We start from the raw sequence: 23,405 nt of genomic DNA, 5'->3' as shown, positions 1-23,405 counted from the left end.
AGACAAGAATTGACAGACTAAGACAAACCGATACATTTGGTGGAGAGAGCCCTGCTCGCAAGCTTACAATCTAGAGGGAAATGGGGTGACAAACATAAGGCATAGAGAAAGGGTGAGAGGTATTGTGGGGGTTGTATCGATGACAAGGAAGTTCTAGCAGCTAAGATGGTATGCTTCTCTGAAGAAGTGGGTTTTTAGATGTTTCTTGAAAGTTGGGAGGGAGGGACAATGCTGAAGGTTCCTTGGGAGTAGATTCCAGAGATATGGGGCAGCTCGAGTGAAATCTTGTAGACGGGAAAAGGAAGAGGTGATGAGTGAGGAGGAGAGCCTTAGCCCATGGGAGGAACGTAGGGATCGAGTAGGAGAGTATTTGCTAATGAGGTCAGAAATGTACGGAGGAGCAGTATTATGGATGGCTTTATATGTCAGTACCAGGATCTTAAATTTAATTCTAAAGATAATTGGGAGCCAGTGGAGGGTTTCACAGAGGGGGGAAGCAGAAGAGGAGCGACGTGCAAGGAAGATGAGCCTAGCAGCGGCATTTAGGATAGACTGTAAAGGAGAGAGTCGAGACAGTGGAGTGCCAACCAGAAGAGTGTTGCAGTAGTCAAGACGGGAAATGATAAGGGAATGAACGAGTGTTTTTGTGGATTCTTGGGTGAGGAATGGGCGGATACGAGAGATGTTTTTTAGGTGCAAGCGGCAGGATTTGGCGAGGGACTGAATGTGAGGGATGAAGGAGAGGTTTGAGTCAAGGATGACCCCAAGGCATCGGGCCTGGTTAGTAGGAGAGATAGTCGTGTTGTTAATGGTGATAGAGAATTCAGGTAGTGGAGTGGAGATGGAGGGAGGGAAGATAATGAGTTCAGTTTTAGAAAGATTAAGTTTCAGGTAGTGTTGTGACATCCATGAAGAAATAGCAGACAAGCAATTGGTAATACGGGACAGGAGAGATGGAGAGAGATCAGGAGAAGACAGGTAGATTTGGGTATCATCTGCATATAGGTGATACTGGAGGCCAAATGAGTTGATTAGTGTGCCAAGAGAGGAAGTATAAAGAGAGAACAGCAGAGGGCCAAGGACTGAACCTTGGGGGACACCAACCGAAAGTGGAAGGGGTGATGATGTCTTGCCAGAGAAGTTGACAGAGAAGGAACGGTTAGACAGATATGAGGAGATCCAGGAGAGAGCTGTATCTCGAATGCCTATAGAAGTAAGTGAGTGTAGAAGAAGGTGGTGATCAACAGTATCGAAAGCAGCAGAGAGATCCAGTAGAATTAGAATAGAGAAGTGACCTTTTGCTTTGGCTATATATACACCTCCAGAAATGCCTTTTAACCCCCCATATGCCACTCTGCCCCATGATATGCCTTTTAACCCCCTATATGCCACTCTGGCATATAGGGGGTTAAAAGGCATATCATGGGGCAGAGTGGCATATAGAGGGTTAAAAGGCACATCATGGGGCAGAGTGGCAAATAGGGGGTATAAGGCATTTCTGGTATTAATATTTACTAGTAAAACTTTTTTCCTATAGGGTAGTCTTATATTCAGGCTTTTTGTTTTTTTCCTCAATTAATAATTAGATTTTGGGGGGGTCGTCTTATAATCTGGGTCGTCTTATAATCGAGCAAATACGGTACTTCTCATAAGTAAGCATGTTATCACAACATGCATGTCTATGGTGGCTTAGTAGCGCTGATGTTTTTATCCTCATATGATTAGAATGCTCACTGTTCTCTTGGCAAGTTTGTGGGCACTTGTTTACCAAAAAATCAGATTCTAAAGCTTATACCATGGCCTAAGGAAGATACCCCTAACTTCCTTGATTTACTTAGAAATATATGTGGTTAATGAAATGAGCAGCACAGTCACCATATTGCTTTTGGTCAGACTTTCTGTCAGCTTTGTGAGCTTTGTAATGAATTGCTTTTACTGAAAGTAGCCATTTGCGAGTTTGCCAGTTCTGCAGTTTTAGACAAATAATCGGTCGCATGTTTGTCAGTTAAGGTCCTTGTTTTAATGACAGATTGCCTACTGACTATATTCCTAAATAAAAAATAAACAGCCCTTATCAAAACAAGCTAATTCAATATTTTATTGACAATGCTTACAAGGTGAAATTCTAACGACATTGAGATCTTAATTTTGCTACAGTTTAAAGAAAAACAGCCATCCATCTTTACATTGCTTGCATTGATCGTGGATTGACTTGAGTGACAAGGGCCGCATGTGCCTGAATTGATATTGTCCTTGGGTGTGAAGTCATACAGCCTAATACCTTTGTAAGTGCTAATGAAAATTACTCTGCATTTTCAAGCTTAACTTTTCATTCTTGCATGTCTATACTTCTATACTTTTTGCCTTTAAAGGTTTTGTAAAGCCACGTGGTTCGTGATCCTTCCATTTTCTAGCATGAAGCCAACCTCTGAAACTATTAGTGTGACTGCCAGTGTTCCAGACTACCGAGGGCAGACGAACCTCACAGTCCAGTGTACATTTGGCAGGGCCCTAACAATGGTGCTAAATTGTAAGCTAGTTTCAGCAGCGCTTCTGTAAATCCAAATTGGTATGTTGTTTACTACTCATTATGTCCGGTTTACCTATTTATCCTATCTAATCTCAATATCCATCATGCTGTAGGACCCAACCACTATTGTACCACAAGATGATACATTTTTTCCCTGCATCTTCTACTCCCATATAAGCATACTTATTTGCTCCTCAATGTTTTCCAAGTCTATTGGTAGCTCTGTCCAGACCTTTTCTTGGTAAATATTGTGTTAACTCTAGGGCTGCAACAACTAATCGATAATAATCGATAATGAAAATCGTTGCCAACGAATTTCATTATCGATTTGTTGAATCGATTTTTATCGATTATTAAATGAGGGTTTTTTCAGAGCAAACGCTCTGAAAAATACCCCTCATTATATAATTCGTTTAGTCTGACTCACAGCAGCAGCTCCTGCTTACCAGTCCCTCCCTGTAAGCACTGTGACAACTGGCCCCGCCCCCTTCCTTCTCCCAGAAGGCCAGAACCACATGGCTGTGACACTCATCTAACTGTAAGTATAAAATTAATATTTGGGCTGCTGAAAGTTAGGGGAGGTGGGGGTTAATTTAGGGGCAGTTATGGTTAATGGGGTGTTTAGGGTTAATGTTAGCGGCAGTTATGGTTAATGGGGTGTTTAGGGTTAATTTAGGGACAGTTATGGTTAATAGGGTGTTTAGGGTTAATTTAGGGGCAGCTATGGTTAATAGGGTGTTTAGGGTTAATTTAGGGGCAGCTATGGTTAATGGTGTGTTTAGGGTTAATTTAGGAGCAGCTGTGGTTAATGGGGTGTTTGGGGTTAATTTGAGGCAGTTTTGGTTAATGGTATGTTTAGGGTTAATTTAGGGGCTGTTGTGGTTCATGGGGTCTTTAGGGTTAATTTAGGGGATGCTGTGGTTGATGGGGTCTTTAGGGTTAATTTAGGGGCAGTTATGGTTAATGGGGTGTTTAGGGTTAATTTAATGATGAGGACTGAGGGTTAATTTTATTAATTTATTAAAGTTAACTTAAGGTGCAGTTAGAGATAAAGGGGGGCAAACTAAGGGGAATCTAAATCCTGGGGGCAGTGAAGATTAACTTATTTATAAAAGTATGGTCTGTGACTCTATGAGGGGACTATGAGATATCTGGGGGGTATAAGGCATATCTGGGGAGGATGGAGTGACATATCTGGGGGTATAAGGTATATAGGGTATTTAAGGCATATGTGGGGAGGGCAGTGTGGCATGTCTGGGGAGGACAGAGTGGTGTATCAGGGTGTATAAGGCAGATCTGGGGCCACAGTGGCATATCTGGGGGTAGACTGGAGTGGCATATGTGGGAAGGGCAGTGTGGCATGTCTGGGGAGGATGGAGTGGTATGTCTGGGGAGGATGGAGTGGTGTATCGGGGTATAAGGTGTATCAGGCACAGTGGCATATGTGGGGGTAGAGTGGAGTGACATATGTGGGAGGCAGCGTGGAGTGGCATATGTGGGAGGCAGCGTGGAGTGGCATATGTGGGAGGCAGCGTGGAGTGGCATATGTGGGAGGCAGAGTGGAGTGGCATATGTGGGAGGCAGCGTGGAGTGGCATATGTGGGAGGCAGCGTGGAGTGGCATATGTGGGAGGCTGCGTGGAGTGGCATATGTGGGAGGCTGCGTGGAGTGGCATATGTGGGAGGCAGAGTGGAGTGGCATATGTGGGAGGCAGCGTGGAGTGGCATATGTGGGAGGCAGCGTGGAGTGGCATATGTGGGAGGCAGCGTGGAGTGGCATATGTGGGAGGCAGCGTGGAGTGACATATGTGGGAGGCAGCGTGGAGTGGCAGATGTGGGAGGCAGCGTGGAGTGGCAGATGTGGGAGGCAGCGTGGAGTGGCATATGTGGGAGGCAGCGTGGAGTGGCATATGTGGGAGGCAGCGTGGAGTGGCATATGTGGGAGGCAGCGTGGCATATGTGGGAGGCAGCGTGGAGTGGCAGATGTGGGAGGCAGCGTGGAGTGGCATATTTGGGAGGCAGCGTGGAGTGGCATATGTGGGAGGCAGCGTGGAGTGGCATATGTGGGAGGCAGAGTGGAGTGGTATATGTGTCACGCAGAGTGGCATATGTGGGAGGCAGCGTGGAGTGGCATATGTGGGAGGCAGCGTGGAGTGGCATATGTGGGAGGCAGCGTGGAGTGGCATATGTGGGAGGCAGAGTGGAGTGGTATATGTGGGAGGCAGAGTGGCATATGTGGGAGGCAGCGTGGAGTGGCATATGTGGGAGGCAGCGTGGAGTGGCATATGTGGGAGGCAGCGTGGAGTGGCATATGTGGGAGGCAGCGTGGAGTGGCATATGTGGGAGGCAGCGTGGAGTGGCATATGTGGGAGGCAGCGTGGAGTGGCATATGTGGGAGGCAGAGTGGCATATGTGGGAGGCAGCATGGAGTGGCATATGTGGGGGCAGCGTGGAGTGGCATATGTGGGAGGCAGAGTGGAGTAGCATGTCTGGGAGGCAGCGTGGCAAGCCTGGGCTCAAATGTGCATAAATTGGGGGGGGCTGGTTGCGAAATAAAGGCAAGAAATGCATTTTATCAAAGTTATTTTATTCTGCTGTTTGTATTTAATATAATTTGTTTATTAAATTATTTTAAATGAAAAATTTACATTCATTTTTTTTATCCGATTAATCGATTAATCAAAAAAATAATCGGCCAACTAATCGATTATGAAAATAATCGTTAGTTGCAGCCCTAGTTAACTCTCTCGTATTGTGTTACCTAATCTCGTAACACATCAACCAATCAATCTGTGTTAACCCTTTAAGATCATCATGTGTAACTGGCTACATACAGGACATCATCATTTTGGTAGCTTGTTTCAAACCATGACATGGATAGTTTAGTTAGAAAGCGACATGTTTCCATGAATATTACTGTTAATTAGGATATGCCATCTGTGTATGTGCCCTAGCAGAAGCTCACATTTATTTTTTTCCCTTTTGATCAGGTTAAACAGTGCTGCATGCAGCATCATTACAGTCTGGTATTGATTTGTCTTTAGTGCCGTGAATTAACCAAATGCACATTGTTAAATGTTGTTCCATTTACTTGCTCTAATGAGCTCGGGGGTTTAAAGGTTTCTTTCATTTTCTTTTTTTTTTTTTCACAGATGCATTATTAAATTGATAAAGAAGGGAGAAGCCGCAGTGTAAACATTAAAGTGTCTTGCATAACCTTTGTTTGTTGGGTTAGAAGCCAATGTGCGTTCCATTTCAAACTCTTACGTTCTTTCTAATTACCACTCTTTTCCTACAATAGTAATAATAGGGTTAAACACTAAGCTAATAGTTCTTTGTTGCAACAGTTTCAAAATATTTAATACTTTCTGTTAAGCAGTTTTAGCTCCCTCTCTTCACTGTGCATTATGAAATGGGCAACAAATGGCTCCTACTGCCGCAGAAGATCACTAGGGTTCACCCATCATAGTGTGTAATGAAGCCAAGAATTTGAAGCCCCACTCTTTTTTAATAAATAGACTCCTCTTTTGTATTTCATTTTAAATGCTTGCATAATAAGCAATTTCTTGACCTTTAAAATTGAAGGACAAGGCTTCTTAATGTGTGAACTGTGATGCCGTACAAACGGTGTACACACATGTTTATAATATAATCTATAACATTATAACAATGTCCAAATCAAATAGGCGTTATGTATAAAAAACTCCCCCCCCCCCTGGAAAGGGGTCCTATGACCATATCATCCAGTTTATTGGATCCATTACTTTTTATCCATAATCCCCACAGTGCCTAGCTCAGTGACACAGAATTACTTGGTGATGTTTTACAATAACAGGTAGCAAGAATGCTGCCCTCTATCACAGACTTGGGCAACTCTTCAATGAAGTCCATTTGTTTGCAGGGTATTCTGATACTTTTACTACTGGGAACAGATAGGAAGCTGTAAATTTAGAACCTGCTGCTCAAAGTTGATATTCCCATGCGTTCATGCATGTGACCTGCTACTAACATTACAGAAACTTGTTAAGATTCGAGACTCTTTGAGACTAAGTTACCATTTAACATAATCATTTAGATTGAAAAAAAGACACAAGTGCTTCAACGTGTTGATCCAGAGGAATGCAAACAATTTTCCAATTGAGCCTCAAAGGGGAAAAATTAATACTTGACTCCAAAATGACAATCTGTTCTCTAACTGGATCAAAAAAGAATAACTAATCCTGTTCTTATAGCCAATGTTCTCGTTTCCTTTTTGCTGAGAAGATAATCAAGCCCCTATTTAAAAACATGTATTACATTTGATAGCACATCATAAATTCTGCATTTTTATTGTTCTTACTGTAAAGAACCCTTTTTGCCACTTCAAGTTAAAATCCAATTTGGACCTCCTTGTTTTTTTTGCACAGTCCTATTAATAAACTGGTCATTAGGGAGTATCTGCATATGCAGGGTGTGGGCATTAGGCGTAGGAACCCCTAAAAATCTGGGGGGGACAGCATTTTCCCCATCAGATCCCCACTTTCTCACACTATCTCCCCCCTCTCACACTTTTACTATTTACCCCCCTCCCTACCCTCCCTTCTCACACTATTTACCCACCTTCCTACCCTCCCTTCTCACTAGCTACCCTCTCCCTATCGCCCCCTTCTCACTAGCTACCCTCTCCCTATCGCCCCCTTCTCACTAGCTACCCTCTCCCTACCACCCCCTTCACACTAGCTACCCTCTCCCTACCCCCCTTCTCACTAGCTACCCTCTCCCTACCTCCCCTTCTCACTGTCTACCCCAGGGGTGTCCAAGTTTTTTCTGCAGTGGGCCACTTCATCAGAATTGTATACGTGCGCGGGCCGCACTCATTTTTCACTGTGAGAAAATATGGCCTTTAATAAAATATGCAGATTAAAATAAAGTAAATGACACAAAACCTTTACTTTTCTCTCACTGATTTCTGGGCCTAGAAAGTTTTGTGACTACAAATTCAGGACTAAAAATAATTAAAAATGAAATAGTACTATTTATTCTAGGGATGCACCAAAATGAAAATTCTGGACCAAAACATTCACGCTTCACTTAGCCAAAACCGAAAATGACCCCCCACCTTTAAAAATAATAATAAAAACTCACATTTTTAATAAAAGTAGGTAGCACACCACAATTGGCCAAAAAAATTTGCAATATGACTTGCCATGATAGGAGTGTGATTGCTAACAGCAATCACACTCCTATCATACCCAGGCAGCCAGTACATGCTGGTACAGGGTGGCTGTAAGTGATGTGCAGACCCCATACTGCTGGCAGCATCAATACACAAGGGGGGCAGCTAGCTATGTTTCAGCATGTACTGGCTGACTTGGCATGATAGGAGTGTGATTGCTGACATCAATCACAGTCCAATCATGCCTAGGTTCCAGCACTTACACATCCAACCAGTAAATGCTGTAACCTAGGCATGATGGGACTGTGATTGCTGTTAGCAATCACACTCCTATCATGCCAAGTCAGCCAGTACATGCTGGTACAGGGTGGCTGTAAGTGATGTGCAGACCCCATACTGCTGGCAGCATCAATACACAAGGGGGGCAGCTAGCTAGGTTTCAGCATGTACTGGCTGACTTGGCATGATAGGAGTGTGATTGCTGACATCAATCACAGTCCAATCATGCCTAGGTTCCAGCACTTACACATCCAACCAGTAAATGCTGTAACCTAGGCATGATGGGACTGTGATTGCTGTTAGCAATCACACTCCTATCATGCCAAGTCAGCCGGTACAGGGTGGCTGTAAGTGATGTGCAGACCCCATACTGCTGGCAGCATCAATACACAAGGGTGGCAGCTAGCTAGGTTTCAGCATGTACTGGCTGACTTGGCATGATAGGAGTGTGATTGCTAACATCAATCACAGTCCAATCATGCCTAGGTTCCAGCACTTACACATCCATTCTATCACACACACATTCATTCATATACTCATTCATTCCCTCTATCACACATACTCTTTCAAACACCCTCCCCACCCCCTTACCTGCACTGCAGCTCCTCGATGCCGCTCACAGGCTTCAGCAGAGGGCGTGGCCTCCCTCTGCGTTCTCTGGTACTGCACAGAGGAAGCAGGATGTGATGTAATGTCACGTGAACTCTGCTGGGTTCCGGTTCCTCTGTGCAGTACAGAAGACCCTCCCACAGGTAAGTAGCAGGGTCTCGCGTGCCGCATTTGCGGCGTTTCTATTGGGGGGGTTCCTACGGCCCTGGGGGGGGGATTTCTTACTTATCGGTCCCCCCGCATGAGTTACTGGGGGGATCTATCCCCCCCGGTTCCTACGCCCATGGGTGTGGGGTCTTACTCTTATCTTTTACAGAGGCAAAAAGATTTTGGATTCGTGAGTGGTCTGGCCTTGTTTTTGTGGCTTCGTACAAATCGGTTAATTTGCAAATTGTACTTGTTTGAATCTTCAGTTCTTAATGGCTTCGGCTGTGTGCTTGGGGTCATGGTCATGCTGCACAATAAATTGGGGATGAATCAGATTCCTCTGTGATGATATTGCATGATGGGTAAGTATCTGCTTATACTTCTGAGCATTGAGGAGACCATTCATTCTGACTAAATCTCCATTTGCAGAAATGCAGCCAAACTTGTAAGGAACCTCCACCATGGCTCACTGTTACCTGCAAACACTCTACCTGTATTCTTGTACCGCTCTCCAGCCCTTCAGTTTAGACAGGCCCTACTATGTCTCTCCTCCCCTCTCTAAAGAGCACCTAGTGGATGTCAGCAGTGACACCTACTTGAAGGGAATGCCTCGTCTTGCGATTGGGCGTTCCTTATGTAATAGTGTACCAAGAGGAAGTCCATGGTGTCAGTAGACAGCCTAATCTCGCTGGCCCTGTAAAACCTGTACATCTGCAGGTTAATAAAATTGTCAATACTAGCCTTTCAGTCAGTTTAAACATAAAGACATACCCCTCACCTTTCCCACTTACCCTGTCCTTCCTGCTCAGTCTCATAAGAATTGTCTAACCAGATGTATGCGATGCCAGTGAGGTCATACTACTGTTCACATGCCAGTAACGCTAGTTCTTCTATTTTGTGAAAGGCCCATTTACTAGCAAACATGTCAGGTTACCACTAGTCTGTTATTTTTTTTGTTTTTGTTAAGCGGCTATGTTGCAGTTTAGCTATTTCCTTATCTATGCTGATCTCATCATTACCTTCACATTTTCCCAAAACTAATGCCTACCAAGAACCTACACTAGCACTTTCTTTAATGCTATCTTCACCGCCCTCCACATGCTAGTTAAAATTGCCTCTAACTTTCTTTAACCTAAGTACACCAGCCCCCTCGTCATTGAGGTACAGCCCGTTCCTCCTTCCTACAACTCTTTCGCAGCCACACATTAATCCCCATAAGCTCCTGCGCCAGGGTTTCTTTTGGTTCTATTCCTTGGCAGTATTTTAACTTTAGCACGTTTATATTTCCTGTTAAAATAAGTGACAGGGTCTTTCTTCGCAGCATCTCCTAATTGTTAATTCTGTGCAATTCATGCCACAACAGTGTATAGTGCTTCAAGAATGTCAGCATGAAGACAAAATTATATTTGTAGAATGACTTATCGGAAGTCAAGATATAAGATGAAACTATCTTTGCAGTCATGCTTGAATTCTGAAACAGGGACAATAATGGTTTGTGTGTGTTATCAACATGGCGCCAGTCGATGTGGGGCACCCACTGTAAACATTGACAGATTTTGCATTTCTGTCTTGCTGAGAAATCTGGACTCAGGCAGTAGGAGCTTAATGACGGGGAAAGATTTGAAGATCTACAGGGAGTTAAATCTCCAATATTAACCACAATTAGATATACAGTCCCTAATGCTGCCAGACCACTGCAGGGCATGAAGAAATGTCCTACAAGTGTTACCATTCTTTAAACTGTCAAAGGGAACATAGGACAAATAGAATGAAAATGTAAAATAAAAAAATGTATATTTGTCATATAAAGCTGTAATATAAAGGTAATAATGTGGCTAAATCTATTAAAGCAAAACAAAAAACATGGTTTGTTTTATTATGATTATTCTATTTTTATATTACGCCAACAACTTATACGGCGCTTCAGATGTACACAGACAAAATGTCTGTGTACCATGCTGACGGATGTGAGAAATTTGGACTGCATATATTTTACACATAGCCATAGTCCCCTTAATTGACCACTTGCGACTTCATCCCCATAATCTATACTTAGCCCACGTAAACTGTAGCCATGCCTGTGATTTAAAGGGGCAGTATATTTAAGTTTGTTGTGAGGTCTTTAAAATGCATTCTTGTAAAATTGTAACTTAAATTATTATTTTGGGTATTTAATTGCTATATGTTTTATAGGACTAATTGATGTGATCATTTTATTTATCTTTGGTTTTATAAATATGAAACAAATATATACATATAATTATTCTGTTAATTTTTATAGGGAATGGAGGTGAAACAAGGTTTTTTGTCCTTAACATAGGAGAGTTTTTTTGTTTTTTTTTCCCTTCCTTCGCTGCTTATATTGTTGAATACATTGACAGGTGTACTTTTTGTTTCAGCTGACTGCATCTTGCCTTGTGCGCCTATTCCAGGAGTAGGCATATTTATTTTATCTTTTTGTATCCATCTTTTCCCTACAGGTATGAAAGCTATCAGAAAGTGTGGGTTTAATGAATAAACATGTCCTAGTTGCAAAAGGGCAGAATGCAAGATGCGAATATTCTGCCATAAAGTCCCCTTATGGGAGGAGAGAGATTCATATTGCAATATGGCCATTTCTTGAAGGGACTAAAACAGTGTATTGCAGTTTGTGTACAGGTCTCGATCATCTGTCTGTAAATTAATGACAAACTTTTTCCAGTGTCCTGTTTGCCTTGTGTTTGGAAACAAATAGCACTTTAAATTTAGAATTTTAACATTACATTGCCTTTATTTGCCAAAATAGTGGGATTGTCTGAAGTTTTTAAGTATTATTATTATTATTATACATAGAATGTGTTTTTTTTTGTTTTTTTTTGACATGATTATCATGTTTAACCCTACCTAGTACCTATATCTGTTGATCCACTGCACTGATTAAACTATTACAGTTGAGGAGGATATACCTCGCTCCGTGAGGACTGCCAAAATCAGAGGGTATCTCATGAGGCTTGGAGTCACTTTAGTGCAGCTCTCTGCAGAAAGCAGATAGTCCTTTCATTTCATTATATTATCCCCTTTTGATATTTTTATTATGAGACTTACACCGATCAGCCATAACATTATGATCACTGAGATGTGGTGAACATTTTGTCCTCAAAGTTGATGTGTTAGGAGCAGGAAAAATGGGCAAGCGTAAGGTGGCCTGGTCTGATGAATCATGTTTTCTTTTACATCACGTGAATGGCCAGTTGCATGATCACTGCTTATCTGGAGAACACATGGCCCCATCTCGCAACTCACAGGACTGTGCTGCTAACGTCTTGATGCCAGATACCACAGCACAACTTCAGAGGTCTAGTTGAGTCCATGCCTTGACGAGGCAGGGCTGTTTTGGTGGCAAAAGGGGGACCTACACAATATTAGGCAGGTGGTCATAATGTTAGGGCTGAACGGTGTATATTAGGAAAGATAGGGCTTCAGAACTGTCCATGGTCCTGAATTTGAAGTCAATTTTTTTTTTTTATTTTTTTACGTCTACTTGTTTGATGAAGCAAAGTGGAGATACTGTAGATGACCTGTATAGCATATGTATCACTTGTTATCCTATGCCAGTGAGCCAGTACCTCTTAAGGGATTTAGTAGAAACAGTGAGATTACCAGCGAAAGGATTTAATACAGGCTTACAAGTTAGACTTTTCCGCAAAGTTCTGAAGATTCTTAGATGTTGCAGAAGTTATTTAACGTCACTAGTAGCATTTCTAGCCAAATATTTTTTGGTTCTTGTTAGTCCTTTTTTTGTTTTAAGTGCCTTGTTTATTTAAGCTTCTCGTTATGATTCACTTTGTACTGCAAGAGAAGTCTAACTGGAGAGTCACTGGTATGGATTCACATGCTTTTAATTATTAGATTTTTTGCATCGATTTGGTTTCTTCTGTGTTTGTGACATTGAAAAAGCAACAGAGATATCTGTAAGTGGTCAATATTATCTCTTCAATTACGTGATTACTTTCATTGCAAAATACTGTACTGCTGAATGTTTGGATAACAAAGCCGAGAAAGTTGGAGCTTATTTTTTTGCCACAGGAAATGTTACATTTATAGTTTATTTTCGGGATGTGCGGTGTCAGTTTTACTGTTTTATAGATGGCTAAGGATCATGTAATTTTGGGGAGTTGGAAAAATGGATGAGCCGAATGGCTCTCACTTGCAGACAAATTCTAGATCTTTATGACTCGCTATTCAGAGATTAGATATTGAAACATTTAACTATATGTTATATAAAACATTAAGTATATCTTGCGTTTGTAGCAATACCGTTTAGATCTTAAATGAGGGAGAAGCATAACTTGTTCCACGTATACTGACAAGTTAAATTTAGGCATGATCTTTTTGGGAGGGGTCAGACAGACACAATATTAATATTCAGTAACTGCAAGTTGTGGTAAGTTTTGAACCCTTATGACATGGCTGAATCCAGTACATGTGAATGTACCACTTCTTGATGCATAGGATTTTTTTAGATACTTGTCCAGCTGTCCCTGGCAAGTGTGCTTGGCCTAATGTGTGATATTTCACATGCCTTTCTGACTGGGCCATTGTTACCAGATACACAAGCCTGGGTTGACCCTTCATGGAGCCTAGTTATTCTGATGAAATAATATAACAGTATTGTTCAGGGCAGTAGGTTACCTACTATGGACACAGGGGCGTGCTGGGCCGGGTGCAATTGCCCCCCAGGCCGCCCTGAATACGGGCTGGCCGGGTGGCCGGCAGACGAACATTCATGGCAGCCGCAAATTTAAAAACTAAGCGGCTGCCACCGGGACTGTCCGCCGTGCCGGTAGCATACCTGGCGGTGGGCCGTCTGCCTGGAGTGCCGCTCACTGAGGGGTGCCGGCACGTCTCCAAAAATGATGCGCGCGGCAACTGTGGCTGTGCGTCGGGACCTGATGTCAAATCCCGGCGCACGACACTGAAGCCACGCCCACCGTCTTCCGCGCTCTCTGCACCGGAAGGACAAGACACAGAAGAGGAAGAAGAAGAGGAAGAATGAAGAGGAGGAGGAAAAGTGACAGTGCCAGAGGAAAGGTAGGAAAATATTAGTAAGTGTGTGAGAGTGATGGGTGTTATGCTATAGTTTATGATGAATGTTTGTGAATGAGGGTTTGAGATTGCATGGAAGTGTGGGGGGATAGCATGGCATAGGGAGGCTGTCTAGGCATGATAGGAGTGTGATTGCGGTTATCAATGTATTTTTTTTTGTCCAACCGTGGTGTGTTAACAACACTTTTATTAAAAGTAAATTACATACCAAAATTGGACAGAAAAATTCAATAACATTATTAATAGATATATATGATTGCAAACAGCAATCACACGCCTATCATGCTAAATCAGCCAGTACATGCTAGAACCTGGGCATGATAGGATTGTGATTGCTGTTAATTATATATATGTATATATATATATGTGTATATATATATATATATATATATATATAAATATTAATATTGATTCTTAATTTAATTTCTAATTTTGGTGTGTTACTTTTAATAAAGTATTTTACATTTTTTTAATCGGTTTTAGCCAAATGAAAGCAGAATTTTCCGTTTCGGTCCAGAATTTTCATTTCGGCGCATCCCTACTATGTATTAAGCCAGTCACTGAAGTGTTAGGCCTACACCACATCAATGTTTGGCTTAGTATATAGTGATAGGGGTTGTACTGCAGTATTGTCACGCCGCTTTAATTTCATTACGCACCGGTGGAGTGACTGCTGCACGGTGGCCGCTTTCAATGTCGCTCGCAGCCGCTTTGGTGGCGCAATGGGCCACTTGACTAGACTTGTCCCCCAGGCCTTAGGCTGCCAGCCCTCCCCTGTATGGACACTAGGGTTTTCAGCTTCAACAGCCTCAAAGCACTCAGCTAGGGCTTTGCAAACAGCACTAAGGATTTGAGGAGGTTTAAAGGAAGATCAGATCAAGCACTGTATGTACTCATGGTAAGAGGCAAGTTAACAATCTCTAAAGTACAAGTATAGTGCAGGAACATGGAATACTTACAGAACCGCTAAACAGGTTCAGTCGGCATGGTATGTAAATGGTCTTGGGCTTTGTAAAGGGTTTTCATGACACATTATGACACAGTCAATTGTTGCAGGGAACATTAAACCATCATCAACTGGTTTTGTATCATTCAAACATTAACACCTAATATTATATTAGTATGCTTCTGTAAGTGTTCCTCTTAGGGCATTTAAATAAGGATAACTTAAAGAAGCTCATTGAATTAAATATGAATTGTTCTCATGAGTACTGAAAAACATACCCAGAGCAAAATTGCAGTTAAATTGAATATTTTTAAGGGGACACTATAATGCACACTGGTTGTCTGAAACCAAATAATTTTCATCCAGAATAGGACTAGGCAAACCTAAAGAGACACCACCATCAGACCAATATATTAGGCTACCTTGATAGAAAAGCATCTGCACCCACATTTGGGCCCAATTGAATCAGGAACACAAAAGCACAGTCAAAATAAGACTGGCAAAGTGGAGCCTTCATGGCAGAGTAGCGCTTTCTAAACCAGTTATTTGGAAAAAAAAAAGTTCTAAATATTTGCATGGGCTAAACAATAAATACATTTCACAGTAGAATATTAGAAGAAAGATCCTGTTCAGTCATCCAGCTGTAAAATGTTTGGTTTAATTCAGAGTTCATGTGAGGAGAAGGCTGGACGAGAGGCTAACATCTCAATTTGTACAACCCACATTTAAATATGGTGCAGAAAATATCCATGTTTTGTGTGACTTGTACTACACTATCAAAGCGAAATAGCAAGTATTTTAGCAGAATGATATCAAACACACGTTGAAGCTCTGCCAGGTGTAGGTGAAGTCAAAAGAAGCACAAGGAGTGCATGGATTTCCCACCACAATCACTGGACCTCAACTCAGTTGAACATTGTTTGGATCATTTGAAGTGGGAAAAGGTGAAACATGCTCTGGCATCTATAGACAATATCAAAGTAAAGAAATACAAGATGGCAATTTCTCGTAACAATTAAATGTAAACAGATAAACTGTTTCTCCAGAGCTTTTCAATACTATATATTGAATATATATATATAATATATATATATATATATGTCTGCTTTTTCAAATTGTAATCCTATATAAAGGAAGACTGCACAATAATGTTCACAAACTAAATGTTTCATTGCAGTGCGCAAATAACACCATCTGGTACTGGAACAAAAAACTGTTGACTAGGCACTAAAATGCCTCCATAACAGTATATACTGGCTGAAAAAAAGCAATGTGTAATGTAGTCCAATTACTTCGGACTCCTATGTATCGGAATAAAAATCTTTAATTAAAATTGTTTTTACGTCTTTCTAATTTTGTATGCCCGTAATAAAATGGTGGTACTCTGTCCTGCCGTTACTGATGTGGCTTTGGTGATGATTGCGACGTACGGAGATGGACACCAAACCAATAATACATAGGAATATCTGTGCTTTATGTCTGTGCCTTTATTCTGTCATCTTTAGTGATAATATCATTGATTGTCAAGAGAATGCTGAACCCTGTCAGATACAAAATATATAAACCAGCAAAATGCATATTTTTTTTTTAAATGTTACAAAAGCAAATGGAAAATGAAGTATTCAACATGCAGAAGGAAATTGCATATGTTTAGTTTTCTTATAAGCACTATTTATGTACTATGTAGTACAGAGATGTGTGTATGTATGTATATATTTCTAATCCTTCTCTAATAAAATTTTATATATATCTATATCTATCTATATATATATATATATATCACAGTTAAGCGACCTTTGAGGAAGTGAGCTCATTAGACAATTGCCTTTCTGTTCATATCCCCTCATTGTCAAAAAATATGTCATAAAGCTTATTTACAGCTAAACAGTCTTATGTTAGCCATGAGATATTTATATATAGCAATTATTTCTTTTTTTTTCTTCTTCTTCCGTAGGATAACTACACATTTGCACAGCCAGGAATACAGAGGAAAGTGAAAATGTTAGAGGAACTGGTTAGTCGTATCGATGGTAAGTTGTCTAGAACAGCTTCAAATGTGACAGTGTAAAGCTACATGCTGAAGTGTGATCTTATTGCTGTCAGCGTAATTATCCATCATGACAGCTGGAGTCTGCCTCAAATGGGGGTGTCATCCTCAATCAGATTGTGGCAATACCCTTTGCACGATTTCTGTTGTGTAGAGTTTAAGTCACCAGACCATGAACCACTTCCATTGCTTTATATTAAGGCTACATAATAAAAATCCAATGGCAATCTCTTTCTGGAGCATAATGATCAGATACAAAAGCCAGCCAGCATCCATAGCACGTTAAGCTCAATGATTGTTGCAATTTGGGCTGGTGTCCCTGGTTGTTGACACTTGTTTTTTCCCACAGTATACTTTGTGCTTGTTTGAGTTGTCTCCAACAGTCTGCCAGTTTTATTCTGAGAGCCGTCATTTTTGGCTTTGCTTTTACTTTCTAGCAGGGCTTCTAAAAATATTACCTTCTCTAATCCTTAGACGAATTCCCTGTGTTTAATGCCGACTGTCATACTGCAGTTGCAGAATTTAATTAAATGAAATTCTTCAGATAATGCTTGCCCAATTCTTAACTGTATTCTCTTGATAGTTTGTTAAATTAATGAACAGGGCATTAACAAAGTGATGCCAAGCGGAACTAAGCTTTTTGTGACACTAGCTTGTCAATGATGGGATGGAAGACATTTTTTTCTTCTTTTTCTATATCCTTGAAATCATTTAATGGGATCTTGTTAAAAATCATTAATTCCATCTGTTTTTCTAAACAAAATAAAACTCCTTGGTAAAGTAGGCAATTTTGCATATGTTGAAGCTTGGGGAAATTATATAACTACTTATTTTGATTATGATTGCCAGACTTCTCCATTCATCCCTGTTTTACATTCTTTAATTATTAGAAGAATTGTCAAAAATGTTATGTTGTAATTGCATTGTAATGCAAATATTGTCACCGTTTAGATCTGTACATATAAATTGTGTAGGTTTTTCTGTTGAGTGAATAAAGTTAATTATACAAAACAAAGCAAGAATCCAGCGTATACCCAGCGAATACCATTAAAAACCCCCCCATAGATTTAAGGCATAAATATTGATGATTCCCTCACACAACATTAAAACCTTAGGGTCGAGCAGTCCCACCTGCCACACAGGTCCCTCATTACGGGTGTCCAGAAATGGCTTAATATTGCTTGAGAGTCTCATTTGGGGTAAATGCAGTGCAGTCCACTTGATTCAGCTCCTTAGTAAGCAATATAGCTGAGAAAATTAGATAAGACTCTCCAAACTTGGGGTAAATATTGAGGATTCAATCACACTATACAGCTGAGCTACATATTGCCGTATAGTGTGGTTGAATCCTCAATATTTATACCTCAGGTGTGTTTTGAATAGTATTCGCTGGGTATGCGACAAATTCTTGCTTTTTTGTGTGTTTATTGGTCATTAGTCAAGCAGCAACCCGGTAATCTGAATATGTATGCCTTTTATGCTTCTTAGGTTTTTACAGCAGAGACATTATTAATGAGTCTAAAATGTGCTGAAAACTTTAGTCAGAAATAAGGCAGATAGTGTGTGTGTTTATTGGATGTTATGCTGGTATCAGGTGTATGTGTGATGTAATAGTATACTGCTTAATCAGTGATTTTGTGGCCCCAATATGCAAGACAGAAATCAGGATAACATACAATCAGCAACATGCTAACTTTACTTATTGCAAAGAGAGTACTTTACCTTCTCAAGTTAGCATGGTTTCTTTTATTTTTCTACTCTGATCATACTCGTGTAGCATGTGAGTAAGGTTATGTGTTGCTCACTTTTGAAATTGGGAAGTTTTATCAGTTTGCTTGTACTTGTGATGTCTTACATCAACTCCAAAGGAGGAAACTGTCATATTCTGGTCCTAGTTGTTATTTCGATATACAAAATGTCAATCATGTGTTTTGAATTTTCACCTCTATATTAATATGCAAATATATAATTTTCCATCACATGCTTTAAATCTCTAAGAAATGTGTGATGAAACCAGATGAATGAATCCAGAATGCAGTCTTCTTTTTCCGATTGTGGGAAATGGAGGAAAATGTGTCTAAACATCCTTGGCTGTTCTTTCAGTAGAGGCAACAAGAAGTAAAACTTTGAAAATATAAATCTTAAATACTTCAAAATAAAGATAAAAATGTAATAGAGGACTTAAAGTGTTAAGTTTCGGTTTTACCACAGACTAGTTCTGTTTAAAGTCCCCATCAAATCAGATGTGTAGAAATCCACGTTGAATGTTTTCGTCTCCTTTGCAGTATTCTGATACGTACCCATGAGCTGTCCCTGAATGTGTGTGTGTGTGTGTATATGTGTATATTTATTTATCCATCCCTTGTAAAAACACCAAATAAAATGCTGCCAGTCAGATATTCAATTAAGTCACAACCAAGCGATTCAATCAAGTATTAAAGGACTTGTTAGGAGTCTCAGAATGTTCAGCAGCATTTTTGTTTTTACTGGCTGTTGTTTTACTTTGAACAGCAATACAGTTTAAAAATCACTTTTTTCAACTTCACACTGAGGTGGATATATAAAAGACTAAACAAGAGCGATGGAGAAGATGGTTTGTATGTATGCTTGAAATTATTATTTTCTTTCTCCTTTGCTCTTGTAACAATTCTGGCAGTGTCCGTTACACATGATCCTTCTGTGTATTTCAAATCTGTGCAGCTCGCAGAGGTTAAGTTATATTTTAACCTATCTCTTGCTGTCCTCCATCCTTCTAAATATGTCGTTCATTGCACAGGCCTGTAAATTGGCCTTTTTTTAGGAGCTGGAATGGATTGAGGTCTCATCTATCCAAGTTCTGCAGATGTTAGACATTTGGCTTTCTTTGTCTCTGGCTCCATCTGTATATTTGTCGGATGATTGAAGCATGTTTGGTGATTATGCTAGCATTCCAGATTTCAAGTCTAAATCTATTGGGCAAGTTATGGGTTACATTTTACAAAATCATAATCAGCTGTTAGCATCTTTTAAAATGATTCTGTGGATACCCTTGATTCACGCGAAAGTGCTCTGGTAACCTACCTTCCTTTTATGTTTCAGAACCTGGGAAGGTTTACCACTGTTCCAAGTTTTCTCCATTTTGTAAATAATTACTCTTACTGTTACTTTCCAGACTGATGGGTGTCAATTACTTTGTTTTTCATCTTTTCTTGAATTTGTTTAGATTGCGACGTCATGTGCTGCGTTTTGAGACCTTTAGCTTTCTTCTCTTTCCGAGACAGGTCCCATTTAATTAATTCAATTGGTTGATTTAAGAACTAAGAGGGTCAGGTAGGGTTGGATAGCCTTTTCCCCATCTCTACATAAAATCATTTAAAACTGAAATATTGAAATTGGTTTGATGATCTAAAACATTTAAGTGTGACAAATATGCAAAAAAAAAACAAAAAACTGGAAGAGGCCAATACTTTTTCAGAGTGCTGTAGTGTATGTTTTTAATTTAATGCGCCAGGGGACTTAAGTGAAGCTATGGGTAAAGTTCACACACTTAATTCCTGAATAAGGACTTCAGAGAAACCAGGTTACCATATAATTCAGCCATAACATTATGACCACCTGGCTAATATTGTGTAGGTCACCCTTTTACCGCCCGAACAGTCCCTACTTGCCCAGGCATGGACTCCACAAGAGGTCTGAAGGTTTGCTGTGGTATCTGGCACCAAGACATTAGCAGGAGATCATTTAAGTCCTGCAAGTTGCAAGGTTGGTCCTCCATGGATTCATCCTGGTGCCATGTGTTTTCCAGGTAAGCGATGCATACGCAGCCTGCCATTCATGTGATGTAAAAGATAACGTGATTCATCAGACCAGGCCACCTTCTTCCATTACTCCGTGGTCCAGTTCTTATGCTCACATGCCTGTTGTTGTTGTGCTTTGTTGTTGTAGGTGCTTTCGGCAGTGGACAGGGATCAGCCTGGGCACTCTGAAAGGTCTCAACTTATACACAACAAACTGCAATGCACTGTATTTTTCTTTCTATCAGGACCAGCATTAACTTTTTCAGCAATTTGAGCTACATTAGCTTTGCCACCCCCCATGAGTCAATGAGCCCATGACCATGTCGCCGGTTCATTGCTTCTCTTTCCTTAGACAACTTTTGATAGGTACTGACCTCTGCAGACCAGGAATACTCAACAAGAGCTGCAGTTTTGACGATGCTCTGACCAAGTCTTCTAGCCATCACAATTTTGGCATTTGTCCTGCTTCTAAAACATCAACTTTAGGGACGAAATGTTCACTTGCTACCTATATATCCCACCCACTGACAGGTGCCATGATAACAAGACTCAGTGTTATTCACTTCACCTGTCAGTGGTCATAATGTTATGGCTGATTAATGTAAATGTACACACATTATACATTGGCATGAGCACCCTTATTTTTACAAGACCAAATCCCTTTAATGAGGCTTGTTTCCTTGGCCATGATTAAGCATGAGAATACCGCATTCTTGGGGAAAATTGAACCATGTTTCCTAAAGCCCGAGCTGTGTCTCGGGACCTCGTTACAAGGCAGAGCCAATCTATTCTCACTGACCCTATGCTGATGGCTTTCCTAAACTCTGTGTGAGTACAAGTGATGACATCTCTGCCCTGGCTGTTTATTTTTAGACGTTCTTAAAAATGCTAGTGCAGTATTTATTTCCTACAAAGTAACTTCAGACATACATTCTTCCAATTAACATTGTCTGTTCTTATCTTGTGTCTTAATATTTCCTTTTTACTATTCTTTCTGGAATTAAATTTTGAACTAATGGATGCTGCAATGTAAAGGTTAAGCGACTGTTGAAATGAGGACAATGTTTAGAACTCCTTTTATAGAGAATAGTGATAACCAGCAGCTTTCCGATTGTGCCTCAATCTCTTAAAAAGAGGAACAAAGTTAAATGATTAGTAACCATAGAGATTTCAATTTGTCTTTTATTTTTCTTACATCTTCAAGGTTACCGTTTGTTCTAGAACTCCCAACATTATTGCTTTCAGCTGCTTAGTTCTCACAGGCATTTACAATGACACATTCCGTTCTATTGGATATGTCACCTTTTACATATCTCTAATGACAAGTGCAAGGCATTTGTCTTTGGTGCCTTCTCCTTGTTTGGTATTCCGTTCCCTGATACTCTGTGTTCCTAGCATTAAAGTGTTTTCAGCCGTGTTATATTTTATTTGTACAGGTCAAAATCAATATAAATGGATTGTTATGCATGGATTCTTAGATTCCCTGGTTGCGTTTCCTTATTTTTTTCCTGTTCATTGGCCATGGTGTTTTGTAACATGGCCTTTTGTTTTCATTAGTTATTAATGTTTGTAAGAAAATTGAAACTGAGCTAGACCTCATTTGGGTCATTCAAGTATTTACAACAGAGCTCAGTATGGCCTTAAATCTTTTATTCATGTTTTATGAAGGCACTGATTGCAAGCCTTTTCTGAAATAACCTACGGGCAAAAAGCAAGGTTTACTAAAAACTTCTATTTAAGTGTTTTGTTCATAAAAATATTGCTAATGATTTGTGGGTATATTTAGAAGGAAGAGCCAACCATGCGATGCTTTGAACGGTTTTAGACGACTTTTGTTTCTTTTACAAGATAATGTTAAACAAGATGCAGCTATCTATTCCACTCATTCTGGTTTACTTTGTTTCAAAGTTTTCTTTCTTTCCCACTCTAGCTATCTAAGGAACATTTTAATAAGTTCTGTTAAAAGCTGTTGAAATCATGCAAGTGTAATTATGTTTTTAAGATGTACACAGTTCAGTGATGCAGAGAACCACTTTAAGGTGCTGTAATTAAAAGTTAAGTCCCTTCAATAGAAAGTGCAAAGCTTCTAATGCATGGATGCTTTGATTGCAGTGTGCTGATTTGGTGATTGGCAACGTGTGTTTTATCTACATTTGACTTGGGGCAGGTGGAGTGTTTTGCGATAGACCTTTTCTTGCAGAAACCTTTGGGTAACATCAAGACAAAATGTGGATATGGGATAGTTTTGTGTCATGTCCTACCTACTGGCAAATAAGTCGAACATTACTACTGGCAAATAACTGGTCATTAGAGTGGGCTAGACTCTGGATAATATATCAGTGGATATAAACATTTAGAGACAAAATGCCAGTCCATTTTTGCAATATGATTTATAGGACAGCTTGAAGTGAAGGGGAAGTTGGGGGACTTTTCCGTCCCACCTGCTTATCCTACCTTAAATATTTCCTCCCTATCAAAAGTTACATATCTCTGATTAGAGTTAATTTTACAGAGACCAGGGGAAGAATTGGACAGAATAACAGGTAGGACCGCATTGTTTGCAGGTTTTGCCAGGTTAGAGATCAATGAGCCTAGAAAATGGAGGAATGTTTCCACCTTAAATTTTTGACAATTTTTGCCAGTTTATCTCTCCTCCTGATCCATCATATCTACTAAAATGTACACGCCACTTTTGTTTCCGTTTCTTTACATTGCTGTAGTTCGAATTTGGACACCTACTCCTGTCCGGATCATATTCACTAAATATGTCTATAGAGACTCAAAGAGATTCACGGTGAAGAATCTCCACACCTGTAGGAACTTGTTTAGTTA

The 23,405-nt window shown here is 40.3% G+C and overlaps 1 protein-coding gene across 1 annotated transcript in view; it reads left to right on the top strand.

Annotated features, from left to right (window-relative positions):
* LOC149302862 (TBC1 domain family member 22A-like) overlaps nt 1–23,405 on the top strand; it is a 246,137-nt gene that overhangs the window by 110,454 nt on the left and 112,278 nt on the right. The window contains exon 9 of the mRNA XM_089482103.1: nt 16,705–16,780. Within this exon, the coding sequence (XP_089338229.1) occupies nt 16,705–16,780 (76 nt within the window). The remainder of the gene's footprint in view (nt 1–16,704; nt 16,781–23,405) is intronic.

Source organism: Sceloporus occidentalis, unplaced genomic scaffold (genome assembly GCF_023333645.1).
Source record: "Sceloporus occidentalis isolate IW3139 unplaced genomic scaffold, rSceOcc1.0.p SCAF_17, whole genome shotgun sequence".
Classification (NCBI taxonomy): Eukaryota; Metazoa; Chordata; class Lepidosauria; order Squamata; family Phrynosomatidae; genus Sceloporus; species Sceloporus occidentalis.
Note: the sequence above shows the minus strand (reverse complement) of the source record. Positions and strands in the feature narration are given on the sequence as shown.